The following is an 18444-nucleotide window of genomic DNA, read 5'->3' as shown; positions in this document are numbered from 1 at the left end:
ACAAATATAACTATGGACACTATCTGAGTTGTAACTCTTAACAATCTTTACAATACTAATAAATGTACTAACCGATCTAAGTAGACCCGTGATAGAGATCTGATTTGATCCCACCGTTGTACCACAGCATGGTATTTTGATTCAGCTATGTGAGATCTATGTGGAAGACTTGCATAGGTAGATTTCAGTATATCTACTCCATGTTCCAACTCACTGGCATTAGCCTCCCACACCTATGTAATATGAAAATAAATTTGTCAGTTCTAATGTAAAAATGTTTTGTGAGAAATACTGATATTTTTATATCCTTTCCTGGTGTGTTTTCTTCCTTATTTTAAATAATTTTCTATTATACATTAAGAATAAGACAATACCAGTTTTCTAAACAGCTACATAAATAATTCATCAGATTTTATAAGCTGCTATTATTAACCATTGAGAAGAGATATGCATTAAGGTTCTTCATCAATTAGTGAATTAGTGGTTTCAATAGTTATTGGTAAAATGCATGTAGTTTAAATCAAGAATTGGCTAAAGGAGAATTGGTGTCTCTCATTAAATCTGTAGAAAACTTGGAGAATGTACAATAGCAGATCCCTCATAAAAATTTAATCACCATCTGGTGGCTGAAAAGTCATATGTGTTTTTAATCACTGGCTTAAAATAGGTTTCGTTGGTATGATTTTTACCCTGGAGTACTTTAACTTACCTTTTGTTGTTCTACAATATGTCTGAGTCCAAGTTTGTCACGAGGTAGATGCTCCTGAAGTCTTGACGTCAATTCCTGTTCACAGTCCATGAAACGTTTGTTGAATGAATCTACTTCATGAACAAGCTTCTGGTCAGGTGATTTCAGTCTCTGGGACTCTATAAACAAAAGTTGAATAAAGTGATAGTTGTACAATGTATATTAAAAATGACAAGTTCTATGTACAACAAATAAAGAGAAAGAAAAGTCATTTTAAAGTGACTAATTCCCACATTGTTACCTGTAACAGTATTCCCTGCACAAATGTCTTTTTAAATGATATAAGTCAAACCAATGGTGATGTTAAGTAAATAGATTATCATGACTTCTAAATGATATCGCTTAATATCATTATAATCCCAGCTTTTACCTTCTTCTTGAGCTGTAGCTGAAAGACTGAGGAAAATTTGGTTGCATTCTGCCAATTCACTGCGTAATTTTCTCATTTCATGTGTTGTGTCACCAATTTCTGTAATTAATTTCTCAGCATCTTCATTGACAGTCCGCCAAAACATTTCCCTTCTTCCTGGATCTAAACTCATGAACTGAAAATACAAAAATATAACATTATAAAGATAAGATTTGATAAAAAAAATCTTGGTGTTCAGATTTCAATGTGGGAGCAACCTACAGCTAATAAACTAAGTGCTTGTAGGAATTAGTTGGTTTACAGGAAGCCAAGATATCATTCCTTCCAAACTTATATTGATGTAAGGCTTCAAAGTCTTGTTCTTAAAATATTTTTTATTCTGAATTTCTATTGCTGAAAGATTTAAAAACCAAAGACCAATTTGTTTTTAGTTTGCAACATCTAGGTACATCGTTATGTAGCACACTGTAACATACTGTAACATACTGTACAAATATTTACTTTCACAGTTGTCAATTTTCACTGGTTCTGTCAAGCGAACACACTTAAGTCATTTTTCATGGTTTCAGAAAATTATTAGTGTTACACAGGGTTAAGAATTTATTGGTGTTACACAGGGTTAAGAATTTATTTTGTAGAAACTCATTGTCACATTTTAAGTCCAACATGTAAAAAGTAAAAATTAGTACACCCCAAGAAAATTCATATTTTTAAAGTAGTTGTCAAAATTTTAAATAATGTGTTATTACAAAACTTACTATAGCTTGGAAATAGTAAACTGGCATAAGTTTTATCATCTTATTACACATTAGTAGTTCTATTTGATAAGATTATAGATCTTACTCTAGATGGTTTCGAATGGGAGTTAGGGACTCTTTCTTGTGAATTCACAGGATCATGTGACAGACTTACAATCCCTATTTCAATGTTACTGCTGTTTTTACTTCTCAGAAATACAGGAAGTTTAAGTGTGCAAGAACAATGCTCATGTTCCTTGCAAAAAATTAATATTCAATCGAAAATTAACATCATTTTCTAGTGTAAAATTGATTGACAATCATGACTAAGCTAAGTACGGCTTACCTGTTTCAGATCCCAGTTCTTTATAACTCGGACTGTATTTAATACCATGTTGAGTTTGGTTGATCTCTGTCTCATTTTCCACAGACTATGTAAATGTTCAAACTGTACATGTAGCCTAAAATAAAATGGAGATAATTTAATATTAAGCAATATCTCAAAAATATAAATATTTAGTTTAAACAATATCAATTTGAATAAGTACATGTAATAAGAATATGATACTATACATATTTGTAAGTATACATTTTAAAAAAGTAACTTTGAGATTGAAACAAGATTCTGAGAGTATTGCACAAAGCAATACATAGTATCATATCAGTTGTAAAATCAAAACATAAGCAAAGTCCAGTTAATTAAAAAAAAAATCAGTGGAGTGGAACAAAAAATTTGTCTATAACATATACTTTAATATCAACTCAATAACTGAAAGCATCTTCAGATAAAGTGTGGAAAATGTGTTTGACAGACTGACGGATAAAGAGGAAATCTAATATGAGCTAGGCAAAGCCTACACCCAAGCATCACACTTATGTATTTTCCTTACGTTTATATAAATCATTGAAAAAAAAAGGATGATAGCTGAAAGGAGTGAGATAGGATAGGTTAACAGCTGTCCATTTAAAAAAAAAAAATAATTCAGCCTACCAGATCTAGATACTGTAAAAAAATTATTCCTTTGTTTCTGAATCACATCTGTTATTTTAAACCAATTTAATGACTACTTTCACTTTGAATTCACTTCCCTGGCCCATTTCTGCGGGCCTATCTGATACCTATTCCAGTCTGATTGAACATCTATAGTTATCCTCACACAGGATGCTCAGTATAATTTTCTCTAGCAGAGCCAGTATGAGAATCGAAGAGAAAAAAAAACTTTGAAAGCTTAGTGCACTATAACCTATACATTGTCAATCATTTATATTACAAGACTCTGGATTACTTAGAACTTACATTTCAGCTTGTGATATTGCATCTTGGTTTGGTGGGGGTATCAAAAAACAGATGGCAGGGATCATCTCATCATCATCATTTAATAACTTCACCTGAAAACAATATATGTTGTAATATATAGGTATTTGGAACTACATCTGTATCTGCTTTGTTTCTTTTCCTAGATCAGTTACTTAATACAATAAGCAGGGATGGATGGCTTACTTGCAGTTTCTAATATACTTATTTCTGCAGTTGTCAATTCATGCAGATTTTTTCAAATAAACATATATGCAAGAACCTGTATCAATTTTGGCAGTTTTGAAAATAAAATCACTGTTTCAGTGTAAAGGGAATCAATTTCAAGAATTACCACACCTAGAAAATAAATACATTTACAATACCTAATACACGAGCCTGCAGTATTTAAAATTCTATTTGACATTAGTCAGCTTTTATATTTTCATATAGTAGTTTTAGCATTACACTTTTATAACACAGCTAACAATAAAACTGAAGTGCAGATCCATGTACAAATCAGCTAAGTCCACAAGTGGCTGTGATAGAACAGTTTTTGTTTATTCAATTTTTCAATGCTGACATGCATTCAATACTCGTCCACACTACAGTGGAACCCCCATAAACCAGCCCCTCTGAAAACCGGATTCCTCTGAAAACCGTACATTTATTTTTGGTCCGGAATTAACGCCTATATATTCAAGTAAAAAAGTCCTCTGAATAACGGCCCCTCTAAATTCCGAATTCCGACCATAACATATGTATTACAAAAAAAACATTTGAAAAGATACAATGCACTGCACAAACCGTCAACATGCTTTAAAAATGAAATGAGGGTATTTTGCAGACATAGATTAATCATAGTTGTATACTTCCAGAACCAGTTTCCGGAGCAACAACGTCAATTTCCGGTACCTCTGGAAACCGGACCCTCTGAAAACTGGCCGATTTCGTCAGTCCCAGTGATGGCCGGTTTACAGAGGTTGCACTGTATATAGTGGAGATCAAGGATGATCAAAAAAGACTGAGTCATTTAGATGATATGCACTGTATAATTATCTGCAAGTTTTACCATCTATATAATTATTGAAATTATCAAGAGAGGTTTTTTTTCATGTGTGCATGCATTACAGCAATAAAAGTTCTCCACAGATCGATCAAAATACTAAGAAAGATAACTCTGATTTACTTGACCAAATATGACATCCTCTCTTAATTCTAAATGAATTACAAATTCAACTGTCACATCTCATTCAGTATAGTATTTGCTGTATGTAATTTTCTGTATCCATTATCTGTTTTGCTTTGTCCTTCTCCACTTCCTATCAATTTGCAAATGTTGTTTTGTAGTTTCCTCTGATTTCATAGTTTTAATTCCAGGAAAATAAAGAAAATAAGAAAAACATTGATGTAAACTTGAGGGATATTATGTTGTATCCAATGTAAAGAATGAGATAAAGTAAAACATAATTACAAACCTTCCATCTGATTTTGTTTGAGGTATCTAACAAAATGTATTCCTTTCCTCTCTGTAAGACTTCCTGTAAAAAAAATATGTTATGTTGATGTTATCAGCCACTCAATGATTTCTCCTCCATTAGATTGGATTTCTATTAACTAAAACAAAAGTTAACTTCTTTTCTTTCATGTTTACTGTTAAGTGAAAATAGATGGATATTCATTTCAACCAAATGAATTTCAATGGATATGGAAATTTAAGGACTGGTTTATGGAGGGTTGAATTCAACATTTTGAGTTGGGGTGTAAACATAGCAGAGAATAACTGTGAGGTATTTTCCTAATGCAATAATTAACTTGAAGAAAGTGGGAGGAAAGATAAGACAAAGTATCGCATTGAAAAGGGCGACACAATTCAAATGTTCAATTATAACCTTACATGAACCGAAGATCTGTCAAGAGTTTCAATGTTTTTGTAATTTAAGGAAAAATTTGATTAATTTTCTATCACATGCTGTGTTATTTCAGTAACAATAACCATCAACTTATCCATTTACTATCTGAAAATAAAGAACCCAAAATGATATTACCCTAGGAGTTCTGTAAGTACATAAGCACTGAACCATGTAAGGGGAGACTACTGGTTCTGTCCTTCTATCCAATGGAGTCACTTCATCTCCTGTCTGAATCAATTTTGATATTTGTTTATCAAATTCAGTTAACTGTTCTTGCATTTGATGTAAGTCATTAACCTGTCGTTTGGCTTCATCAATGCTTAAATTTTCTTGTGCATACACAGTATTAAGAAGTTCAGTACATGTAGACATTTCGGCACTACACTGTTGACATTGTTGATAGAAGTCATGGTATGTGGTAATGGATTTAACATGTGATTCCAAACATAATGTTAATTGTAAGAGTAATGACCACTGTGACTGCATTTCTTCTAGATAAGCTTTAATAGTGTCTGCAGCAGGATGTCTATCTAGAACTAGAGCTGTGCCCCGCTCCTGTACAGAATTAAACTGGACTTCCCGCCGTTCTAATTCATGTATCAAACTCTGTAAAGAGATCATAAATAGCTTACAGCAAAAAACATATTTCAAGACATTCACAATAAAATTCACATGAAGGCAACATTCCTTTTGTTTTGTGTTTGTGTGTATGTTTTAATTGTTATTTCTCACAAATATTACCTGTCAATGCTGTTAAAGACTCTTTTTTTTTAAATTCACATACTAGTGACTAGTGAAGCTCACTGCAAAGACCAGTTACAAACTTAACTAAATTTTCAGACAAATAATTTCCAGCAATATTTTATTTTACAATTGTGACTTCAAATATTAAATGAAAAAAAAAATTAAATCAATTGAAAATTATCTTAACATGCACAAGGGACAATATGCATTATGTATCAGCGAGAAACATAAAACTTAAAAATACAGGTATCATACAAAAAAAGGCAATTGAATCAAGAACCGTTTATATCTGTCAAGGTCAACAAAAACTAAGTATCAGATAATGCAACATAGTGACCACAAAGGTGCTACAGTCAAATAAAATAAATATAAAAGCCGAATCAAAGCACATGATATGCCAATCAAACTTTTTCTTTGTTAAAAAGTCCAATACTTTGAAAGCAAAATTGGGCAGAAAGTTCTGACAACAGTAATCTAAACATCCAGGATTATAGACTTCAGGGCATTGCCCATACCCCTGTCCAGATCCCTCTCTTTGTAATATACTCTTCTGCAACTCTCAAAACAAATCTTAAGGTTTTAAGACACTAACTACAAACAAAAATTTGTGTCAGGACCCATTCAAGGATATAACTTAACAAATTATGTCTATGTGAAGCCAGTACATATATAACTCATACAAAGCAAGTTTCTAACTATTTTCAAGGTCTTAAATCATGCTAGCTTACAAGCTTATCATGCATTATGTTCTAGACAAGGGAACAAACTTAGACAGTGAGCAGTAAACTTATCTCAAAGCTTGTTTATAATTAATACTGAACACACATTGATGCTTTTAGATTTATTTGTTTATGTGTTAGAGGCAGGCTTAACATTCTAACCTTTTGTAGTGGAAACTGAAATTATAATATTACATTTTACTAATCTTTTTATAAAATTAAAGGGGTAATAGTATCAAATGTCTTATTAAAGAAGTTTATACTGAAGAAATACTAATGAAATATTTTTTTCCAACTTATTATTTCAGATCAAGCAATGACTTCTATCAGAAACTGTAATCAAATGGGCAGCAATTATTCCTAGGAAAATTTTTAAATTGGACAAAAGAAAATGAAAGATGAAAAGCTATACACCTGTTTCCTAATAGTCTACAAGTACAAAATTTCAAATCATAATAGAATAATACCAGTGTTACATGTAGAAGTTGTACCTTATATGCACCATCTGTGATTTGAGGGTCAGTTTTTGTGTTTATTTCTCGTGATAACTGTTGGTCTTCTTTGGTATTTAACCAGATCAGCTCCTGCATGGCTAACTGCAAGAACTCCCGCAGAGAATCCAAACTTTTGGAACGTCTGGTTGATGTTTTCTAAAATGCACAAAAAATTACATAAAACCTGAAGTTCTTACATCACTTAGATTTTCCCGTCATTAATATTAGTTTATTTGTAGTTAATAAAAATGTCCAAATTACTAATAGAAATCATATAGTTCTAAGAGGATTCTCTTATGACTCTATGATTAAATGGATATTTATCTATCAATTATGTAATATTTAAGTTGGTGGTAATTAAGGAAAGATGACATTCACTACAATCTATACCAAACATTCCATTCTCCATTCCTTACAATAATGTTACTAGTTGTAAATAACTTTTAATATTCATTAATAACAAGTAACAGACAGAAAATGTACATCTAATCATCTTGACACTTGAGAAATAATTGATACACTTACAGACAACAAGGAATAAGCTACTTCTACTTTGGACAACCATTCTGTATACAAGTTCTGATCTTCTGGTGACAAGGTTCTCTGTAAATTCAGATCAAATATCCAGTACATATAATGGCTTTCTAAACACAAGTAGAACCAATAATGATCAAGAGAAATAAAATCCTGAAAGCTTTTATGTGACAATGACATAAGTCTCTAGAACTATATCTATTATATCTAGGGTGTGGTTATTCTCTGATAAAAACTTAGTGCTGAGTGTTTTTGTGTTTACTTTCTCGTGACTTAAAGTACTTTCGTATCTTTACTCCATAATCCATTTTACACATATCTAGAACATCTGTTCTAAAAAGCAAGTTTTGTACAGCTATATAAAAGCATACACTCTCTATCTTAAGGTCCCACAACAACACATTAATCATGTCGTAGCATGTTTTTAAAAATTATTAACTGAATATTGTTCTGTAATTTGTATGATGTCTTATAACTATAACTTACCCCATCAGCAATACATTTTTCTATCTCTCTTCGAAAGTTCTGAATTTTTTGGTGTTCTAGTTGATGGGAATTACTTAGGGTTTCTACAGTTGATAAATCTGTGCCATACTCCACTGACTCCAGCTCAGCCTAGAATACAGTAACATTAATATAAAACCATAAATTTGCATTTGAACACCCATATTTAGGATCACATCTTCACAACAGTTTATTGATATAAAAAGCTAGAAAACTGTGGAAAAGTTCACTACGTAATACCCCCACTCCAATTCCTAGAAACTATATAAGAAAACCCCGAAAGTTTTTCAAATGAAAAAGCAAAATAGGTGGTACACAACGGCATCACGGTGATAAAGAACAGTTCCCATATTTGTAATAATAGGTTTAAGATACAGAAATTTATACAAAAAAGCCTCACATAATGCTTTTCAAAAACAAAGAAGTGGAATGAAAAAATGTCTTTCTCATAAAACCAATCATAAATTTACATCAAACACAGACCTTGTAACAAACTTAGAATGTTTGTAATGGTGCTAATTATTCATATAATGCCTTGTTTCCCCATACCTGTTTGTTTTCTACCCATGTCAGACATTCATGTACATGTTTAAATGTAGGGTTCATATCAGTAGGTCTAATTTCTGTTACATATTCTCTCCTCTTGGTAACAGTCACTCCCTCCTCTATGTAGGATTTAGAAATCAGTTTCTGGACAACCTCCCCAAATAATTGGGTACGTAACTGTGATACCCTTGACTGAATAGCTGAAACCCTGTAAAACAGAAATAAATTACATTCAATATGAATAAATTAATTATTGAATGATCTATAACTTAACAAGTGATAAACAATCTTATTGTATTTCTAGTTCTATCCATTTGTCATCAGCACTGTCTATATTCACTTTTTTAATGAAAAACATACTTTGTTTGTGAAGTCAGAGTAAATATATTTCATTCTATGACAGAACAAAACTATAAGAAATGGGTGACTTTGACAAAAAAGCCCCTGTCTATAACATCAATGAGTTTATGCTGCCACTCCAGTCAACAAGAAATATGTCACAAAGACAAAGGTTACAGAATTGACATAGTTAACTTTAACTTATTCTTTATTCAGTTTTACCTTCTGCTGAGTTGTTCTGCTGTTGTAAACCTTCCATCTTGAAGTGCCTGCACATCACGAAACATACTACGAGCATTTTCCTCAACATTACGAAGAGCTTCATCTAAAGCATCACATTTTCGTTTGGCTTCATGAGGATGAATGACATCAACTCTGCCTTGTTCTTCATACACTCCGATAGAAATTTCATCTAATTGTTCTTCCTGGTATTTACAGTCTCTGTGGAGTTTCTCAGCAAGTCTTTGCAGCCTTTCCAGTCTGAAATTACACAAAAAAACAAGGCAATGTAATGTGTAGATCATTTTGACATTTCAAAATGTGATCTTTACAGTGTAAATCAATTAACTTTCAAATGCTATGAAATTATTTTCGCACAAGTTTGTTCCTTTTGTACAGGAGTTATATAAACAGAAATTGTTTTTTTTGTATTACATATCTGAAAAAAATGACAAGTTCAATGATATAGAGTATAAATGGAACATTAAGTGATACCCCATTCATGATGAATAAAAAGGGGAATGGCAAAATGTAAAAAAATGGCCTTACTTGAAAAGTACATTTTGGAATTTGCTGAAATTAAATTTAACTTGTATTTAACCTGTATTTTTATGGTATTAAACAACCATGTAAAGTTTCAAACATATTTTTCAATCCATTCTCGATCTGGAAACCGTCAGAGATGGACACACAACTTTTTAGTTGAGTATCACAATTCCTTACCACTTCATATGGCGGGGTATCAAAAATAAAGATACTGACCTCACAACTTCAGATTGTACAAGACTGTCTCTCTCTTGTTGGGCAAAGGTAAACCTGCTCCACAATCTGTTGATATTATCTGGATGAAGTTCATCAGGGATACCCATATCTCCTGTACCCGGTCCCAAACCCTGATACAAATATATTAATTACACAAGTGTACATGGCGAACAAAAAATAGTTAGTTAAATTATATAAACAGGAAGAAATTATTGAAAAACAACTGGCAACACGTGGAGACAAAACTATATGTTGTGAATTCGTACTAACTTTTCACTTTTCATTTCAAATCATCATCAAACAGTCTATATTTAATATCAACTCAACCAACTGTAAGAAAACTACAAAAAGTAATTACTACATACCAAATTTCATGGAGAGCTAATGGAAGAACATGTCAGATACATTATACCATCCACAACTAGTATATTGATATCAATTTTTTTGTCCCTGCAGACCGAATCAGTATTTACCGGCATAAGTTTAGGGTGCTGCATGAAAAGGAAAATAGTTTAAGCTCTTAGATACTTGAATTGGATGTACCTGTATTTCATCATAAATCCGAGAAAGTTTTTGTTTAGCATCATGTCTTGGTGGTACATCCTCTTGTCTGAATCTTTTACATTCCGCCAAAACAGACTGAAACAGAAAAAAAATTTAATGCACAACAACTGCAAAGCAGAAACAGCCATAGGAAAAATTTCAATGCCATAATAGCACCACACTTTATACAGATTAATGGCAGTTTTGAAGTTCTGAAAAAAATCACAGCAAACTGATAGAGATATGTGATGTTCTGTCACGATGTTCAAAACTGATAGAGATATGTGATGTTCTGTCACGATGTTCATAACTGAAGATTTGCTATCAAAGTCGATTTGACATAAGATTGTCATTGTAAGTAGTTAATATTGTTTTAGTAGTTTCAGACAGATAATATCGGGTAGTAAAAACAGTAAATACATTGATCAGTATGTTTTCTTAGAAAACTTGTTACTGTATATATGACCAATTATGGCATAATTGAAATCAATGTTCAATAATATGTCCTGGTTGTTACAGCTTTTTTCCAATATTTGGATTCTTTTTCTTGTATTTTTTGTTCAGATCAATGGTATGCAGCATGGTTTTATTTTCAATTATTGAATTCTTTATGTTTGCCCAACTTTATACCTCCCTGTAAGTGATGAAATGAAGATTTTACATAACATACATATATCATTGTTATCAAGCATTTTTGGTTTAAAGGGTAAGACCACCTTTGCATTAAGTTAAGCTCTTATGATAAATCATACCCATGTCAACAAAAATAAATAACTTTTAATGCAAAATGTGCTTTTATAAAATGCTCAAGGCTATGCAAAGGTTGAAATCCTTGAAATAGAAGTGGATAGCCATCTTGCAGAACTCTCCTATCTGAAGGAAGATCATAGTCAGACTTTATTGATTTTTACCGATAGATTCCGATTGGCTCGTAACGTCACTAAGTCAATTTGGTACTGATACAAGTACTGCAAATAATATGAAAACAAAGAATATTCTGTAAATATTTCTACGATCCTGTTTATTTAATCACCAAAACATGACTTGTCAAGCTTACGATTGCACGAATGATAAAAGAGAAATGTTCTAAAAGCTTCTTTTTTTTTTACCAGCAACACGGACATTCTTCGGAAGTCACGGAAGTAGCCATAAGATTTTCTTTACAAATACTAGCCATCTGGCTGCAAATCCTGTTGTTCGTCAATGATGTCTGACATTTGCTTACATGTTGTGCCTCAATCTCTTCTTCTATTTATTTTGGGTTGAATTTATAGGGGGAAAGTCCCAAATTTGCAATTTCTTCAGACATTGTAATCAATTACCTATTTACTTTCACTTTACAAACCGACTTCGTGATGTCACAGTTCAACCGATCATGGTGGCACCCACAGGCACGGGAAATTCAAATTTCCTAATTATAAATCTCGATTAATTAATTAAGAAAAGGAAATAATTTTGTTTCAATTTAATTTTCATGAATATTTAACTGATTAGTTTCGATATTTATGACTTGCACAATAACATGGTCTTCTTCTTTAACTACATGTGATATATATTTCTGACTTACTCTCATTTCTATCAGAGTAGAAGGAAAGTGTTTATCCATCATGATAACTGTAGCTTCTTTCAGCCAACTGGCCAATGCTGTGGCTAACTCATGGTACTCTGCTAACTTTATCTGTCTTTCCTGAAAAGGAAACAAAATATTGGACTTACTTTTACCAGCCTCAAAATAAACTGTTAATTTTAATTACATAATGAAAGGGGCTCGGTTATTACTTTAAACTTGACTAGTTTTATTTACATAATGAAAAAGGCTCATTATTTTTCTTAGACTCGACTGGCTTAAAATCAGCAAAGGAATTAAAGCAAGTTTTTCCATCAATATAATCATGAATATGATTACAAAATCTCTTGTAAAGAAAATGAAGAACAAATGTCCCATATTTACTGATACCTTACCATTTCAGGTAAATATTTTAAATATTTCTGTTATTTGTGTATGATACTTTAACATAATTCTAACACTGAGCACTTTTGAGTGATTAAATTAAACTCACATTATCACGTAATGTCTGTTCCACACTAGGGACTTCTGGGAAGACATCATACAGAGAGGATACATAAGTAATGATGGACTTTTCATCTGGATCTTGTACATCAACATCTAAAGAGAAAAACATACACTGTACGATAGGCATAAAGATGCTTTTAAAAGACATACAATATGACATTCATATGGAATTAATTGTTAAAACCTCAAGTTGACTAATCTCCTTTTAGAGTCCTGCAACCAAATATATATTCTTTCCTCTACATACACGTGCGGTGTCCAACCTTCCTTCCTCTACATACACGTGCGGTGTCCAACCTTCCGTCCTCTACATACACGTGCGGTGTCCAACCTTTCTATACAATTTGAACAAAATTCCTTTCGCAATTTAGGAAGAGGTCAAGAAATGTGGACATACAAACCAATAGATAGATAGGGGTATTGTATGGCATATACACACAAAATTTGGTTTGTATTTTATAGCAAGTTTACAGCTAGAAGAATAGAGAGAACATTGGACCTCAAAACTGATACCAAAAGAATAGGTAATAAAATATGCAAATGACCTCAAATAAAGCATCAAAAATATACTGCAGTTGTTTAGAAGTGTACTTTAGAAAATTAATTTAAATGAAAGAATCAATTTAAAAGAAGGAAATTAATTCAATCTGGGGTCTTTGCCTGATACATGAACCCAACTTATTCTCAATTAATGGCATATTTGTTCAAATTTTACCACTTGAAATAAAATACTATTTATTCATCAACATTTCAACACTTGAAATAAACCCTAAATTCATTCATCTGAAATTTAATTAGGTACTTTTGGTGACTAAGTACAATTTTATGGCCCATTAAACAAGGGATACTAATATCTCCCATACTGATATTTCCCTACCATGTTCATAGGCAGACTAACAATAAAACAACAGGTATTCATTTACACTAGGTGAATAAGGTGACCCTATCAAGTGTCCAGTATAATAACTCATAGACCCTACTCCACATCTCTATTAAAATTCTACTTGAGTGAAAAGTACTAACTTAAAGTTCATGTTCGGTTCAATATGGGATTTTGAGTATACCAGTGTACTTTGTCTAAAGAAATAAAATATATAAGATTCTACAGCACTTTTCACCTCCACATTATCTACTGACATTTAGTATAAGACACTAGACCTTAATCATCCTGGAAACCTAATTAATAAATACCCAGTAAATCTAAAATGCATAATAGTCCCTCCTATGGGTAGAAGATAGACAAAACAGTTGACCACTAAGGACAAAGATTCTTTTTCTACATTTCAGCCAAAAACCAAAATAACAATCTTCATGGAAGTTTTAGATCATAACCAAATTTGATAGTTTTTATACTACAAGTAATCTGTATCATTGGACATGCTTGCTTTGTATGTCTTAAATGTTTTGGTTTCCTACCGAGATGCTATACTCTGCTATATAACATTGAATTAAAATGGCCATAAATTTCTACGGAAGATTTCCTTATATAAAAACTTGTTTTACTGATCATTCTTATTTACTATCTTTACCTGTCATGTCAAGCTGGTACAGTGTAAAGCATATGTAAGGTGAAGGGACATTTTTCAAGTGTAAACCAGAATTAAGTCTAAATAAAATAGGACTACTTGATTAATGACCATACAAGTAAAAGGTAAACACTAAAAAAATGTATTGTCTGCAAATTCTAAAGGAAAAATTGTTTATAAAAAAGATAAAACTGGTTGATATACAGAAAATTGTGCATTGAATATGTGTAGAATTTAACAGTCAATACATATAATAAATATTGAGATGAATGGGAGGGATCAGGTGAACTGGTTTACTATTTCAACTGTCTTTATACAACACAAATTATGCAGAAAATTATAATAGGACTGCCTACGTTAGATTTCTTTTATATAAATATAGAGTATTTACAAATACAATATACGAAGCATTTCAAATTTAAATCAGGTCGACAAAACTCTAGATAAAAGAAGAGTCGTTCAGGTATCTTGCTCAACAATAGTATGATGTTTGTCTATTTGAGATCAAGTAACAGGGCTATGGAATGTCATTAAGTGTCAAAACATTACGGTACTTGCCATTTTGTCCAGAGTAGTTATTAACCATGTAGGCTTAATTTGTCTGGTCAAATACTTGAAATTATAGAGAGAAATTTTGACAGGGGTCAAATCATAATAGTTGCTCATTTAAGTGGTGTTTTGTATTTTTTATTATGTCTGACAGTTTTGAAATCGCATCCCAAGACATAAGACCCGTACCTGATGTCAAGAGTCTGAGATAAGTGTTAGGAAAATAATTTCCCAGCCTGCCTGCCACACCAACATTCACCTTAGTATAACCCAATTTCCACTATGTGAAATTTGGCCAAAAATTAGACCAGTGTAATACAATGTCAAGAGTGCCTAATATTCCTTTTATATGACAAATGTACTTTTCAGTTATAATCAAAAGAGTACAATGAGCAAATCCCATTGTCACTGTTCTTATACATAAATATTTACATTGTAAGATAATTTACTGTAAATGTATTTCATTTCACAATGTATTTTCCTGTGGACAAATAAGGGCATAAAATAGTACCAGTGAATCTGATATTTCATACTAATAGACACAAAACCTTGAAAATTGATATATTCTAATATCTTCATTTGTGATAATATCCGAAAAAAAGCAACCATAAAAATTTAAACAATTACATAACTTATTTGTACTACTTGTGACCCATAATGAATATTTTAAGAATAATACTAGTATAATTTGTTACAATAAAATTTGAATTCACATATGATTTTGTACCTACGTAAAACTGCATCCGTAAGATGAGTACATGTAAGTGTACCTATAAATTGTCATTGTTACTGTAGACTTTATTATTTTTGATGTCATAGTGTTTCATTGCTTACTTTAAGGTGTGTTTACAGTTGATGTAGACCTTTTGGTGATCTCTGAAAGTATTTACTATTTTGGATTTAGGTTATTGCTGGTGCATTTGTTGCATTTCACCATATCTGTTATATTTTCCACCATATGCTCAAAGTTTAAACTACCCACCTTCTGGATCTAACAGCCTTGTAACACCCAGATCTTTCTCTGCAGTACTAAAGGCAAGTTCTAAATTCTGTCGGTTAGTATTTCGCCGTGTTCTGCCAAAGTCAATTAAGTCTGGCCTAAAAAGATAGATAGACGAAAATTATATACTAAAATCTAACAATGTATTGGGCAACCTATAATTTTCTCCTATGACACCAGAAAATGAATCACATAAGATTTCTCACACAGAAAACAGTATCATTTGTGGTATTATGACAGAAAGTTCACATGATTTTTGGGGGTAAATGTATCAAGTCAATACAGTTGCCCATTTTCATAACGAGATATTTATTTCTTCATGTACCAGTAAATAAATACAACTTGAAATTTGTTGGTGCAAGTTTAACAAGACAAAAACTGAGTTAATCACCACATCAACAATTTTTCATATCTAAGGTTAGAACTGTAAAAAAACTGGGTACAAAGTTGTATTCACTAGGTCAAACTGGAGAAATTCATCTTTCAAGGCCTCTATTGTTAAGTACACATCCATACAACTGTAAGAAGTGTAATTAAAAGCAATGGCTCATGACTATCAGGAAGATATAGATATATATCATTAAACATTCAGACAACTCAACCAAGATAGACTATCTGACTACCAGTAGAAGTATCAATCATGGGTCTATCAAACTACATTAAAATTTGATTGTAGATCATCAAAGCTTCTGAACATCTTTCAGTAAATCAGATAAATGGAGCAGTAACAAAAGTAATCAACATTTCATCCCTAAGACATACTGCAATCAACTCAGCATCCAATAAAGGACTGTTAAAATTGTATGTAAACTACCCTGTTGTAAATATTTAGGAGTATGTCCAGAAACATATACATGAGAAAAATAAAGAAAAGTCTAAAATTTTATAAGAAGAAATAATGTCTCCAAAAAACAATATCTCACTACTTAAGAACAGATTCCATCAAGATGTTTCCATGTAATACATAGACAATAAAATCATGAGAAATTATCTGTTTTGATGTCATAGGAACAATAACTGACTCATTCATAACAACATTGTTATAAGCCTAAATAGTAATTTAATTTGACTGTATTATGTGTATTGCCTATGGACTAATGAGATAAATCACTAAGTAACAATATTTAATTGGCCTATGGACAAGATTTCATTTCATAAATCTTATTTGATGTTTTTATCTCGAACTATTTACACCCAGAGGTGATATGGATGAAATTTGGCCATTAAATATATATAATTTCACAAAGAATAGCATTAAAAGTCTAAATAGAGTCCTATTGTCAGTGGCCAGGAGATCAGAGACAAATCTATATGGAGTAAGTGGATTCAATCCTTTGATCTGAGGTGTAAGATTTATTAAACCATCAAAACTGTTATATCATAATTATGGTCCTTATACCAATAGATTGTGTGTAAACTTGGTCAGAGCAATTTAATCAGGTCAAAACTCTTAAGAAGAATCAACCCAACCATAGATGCAAACATTGACCATCTACACATCATGTAAAGCAACGTTATCACAATGCATCCTCATATCAAAATATTCACATGTCTTAAAAATTTTTGTTCATGAGATGTGACTGATTTCTTTAAGTACGAAATTTCAATTTTTTGACATGTAGACTATCAAAAACAAGATCACCAACCACCTACAAGATACCATGATCACAAGGGTTCATGGGATAAACCCATCTACTCCCATATTTGTTTTACTTTAGAACTGCCCTTGTATTTAAAAAGAGATTAACCCGTAAAGGCAATGTTCATAAGTTTGTATGTTACTACTGCTATGATAAAGAATTTGGCTTCCATAATTCAGTAATACAAAAATAGATTTATATCATAGTAACAATGTCACTTGTTCAAATCACCCTGTCACTTTCAGTGGACACAAATCAAGTACTTTTATCTGAAGAGTTATGACATCAAGACATGCTGAATTCTAAATATGAAATAAACAACCCCGTCAAAGATATCTTTTTTAAAATACAGAAATGGGATAAAAAAAAAAAACAAAAACAAAACTACGAGACTATACAATAATAGAGAATTCTGACCGAGTTGTGAGATGAAAACTTATCTCTGTAAGCTGTACCGCTATATATATTAGAGGTATCTTTATTTTGGTTTATTTAGAGCTGATCTTTTTATTGTGAAGAACTGATTACACAATCTACCAGGACCTATTTGATGATTGATTATATTGCATATACATCAAATTAAAAATTTATAGTACCTGTTTCTGTGTATAATAGCAAGGAAAGCCTTGCCATCCCTCCAGCTGTTTGTGAAGTTTCGTATTCTGACCCCTGGATAGCCTTCTGCTGTACGCTGTCCCCATAGCAACAGAGCCTCCTTAGATGAGATGTCCTCTGGTTGTCCTGGTACCACAACATCAGAAATCTGCAAAAAATATGCTAAAAAGTAAAAATGTAATCTCTTAAATAATTAACTCTTTGCTAATAAATATACACCAGACAAGAACTACTTGTATTGTTGTTATACTTTACCTTGCTGTTGGGTAGAAAATGGAGAAAAAAAAGACACTTAGAAGTTAGAAAAATTATATTTTGACCAATTGCATAAGTTAAGTTTACACTGCATATACAAACACTTGTCAGTGGAGGAAAAAGCACCAGACTTTATTCTGACTTGCTGAGATATATCAAGAGTAGTATTGCCTAACTAAAATAGTTACTATTTACATTCAATATATTTATCTTTAACAAGTATGTAGGAGGTCTTATTTATTCACATATACATATTTCTGCTGTATCAATATTATTACTGATACTGAGTATAAAACTATCCTCTGAATAACTCAAAATC

The 18444-nt window shown here is 31.8% G+C and overlaps 1 protein-coding gene across 26 annotated transcripts in view; it reads right to left on the bottom strand.

Moving 5' to 3' along the window:
• Positions 1 to 18444, bottom strand: part of LOC148629357 (microtubule-actin cross-linking factor 1, isoforms 1/2/3/4/5-like) — a 123929-nt gene that overhangs the window by 62078 nt on the left and 43407 nt on the right. For 23 of the 26 annotated variants that reach the window (XM_088548803.1, XM_088548794.1, XM_088548812.1 and 20 more), the window contains 19 exons: positions 17852 to 18018; positions 15598 to 15713; positions 12527 to 12633; positions 12034 to 12153; positions 10467 to 10562; positions 9924 to 10054; positions 9165 to 9422; positions 8607 to 8811; positions 8040 to 8168; positions 7545 to 7622; positions 7017 to 7175; positions 6688 to 6702; positions 5198 to 5668; positions 4628 to 4690; positions 3153 to 3244; positions 2202 to 2316; positions 1119 to 1293; positions 710 to 867; positions 73 to 233 (listed from right to left, as the gene is read on the bottom strand). In XM_088548803.1, the coding sequence (XP_088404929.1) occupies positions 73 to 233; positions 710 to 867; positions 1119 to 1293; positions 2202 to 2316; positions 3153 to 3244; positions 4628 to 4690; positions 5198 to 5668; positions 6688 to 6702; positions 7017 to 7175; positions 7545 to 7622; positions 8040 to 8168; positions 8607 to 8811; positions 9165 to 9422; positions 9924 to 10054; positions 10467 to 10562; positions 12034 to 12153; positions 12527 to 12633; positions 15598 to 15713; positions 17852 to 18018 (2816 nt within the window). The remainder of the gene's footprint in view (positions 1 to 72; positions 234 to 709; positions 868 to 1118; positions 1294 to 2201; positions 2317 to 3152; positions 3245 to 4627; positions 4691 to 5197; positions 5669 to 6687; positions 6703 to 7016; positions 7176 to 7544; positions 7623 to 8039; positions 8169 to 8606; positions 8812 to 9164; positions 9423 to 9923; positions 10055 to 10466; positions 10563 to 12033; positions 12154 to 12526; positions 12634 to 15597; positions 15714 to 17851; positions 18019 to 18444) is intronic. The other 3 variants (XM_088548821.1, XM_088548981.1, XM_088548989.1) reach the window with 1 other exon arrangement.

Source organism: Perna viridis, chromosome 1 (assembly GCF_037379345.1).
Source record: "Perna viridis isolate PV_CMFRI_1.1 ecotype Kerala chromosome 1, ASM3737934v1, whole genome shotgun sequence".
Taxonomy (NCBI): domain Eukaryota; kingdom Metazoa; phylum Mollusca; class Bivalvia; order Mytilida; family Mytilidae; genus Perna; species Perna viridis.
Note: the sequence above shows the minus strand (reverse complement) of the source record. Positions and strands in the feature narration are given on the sequence as shown.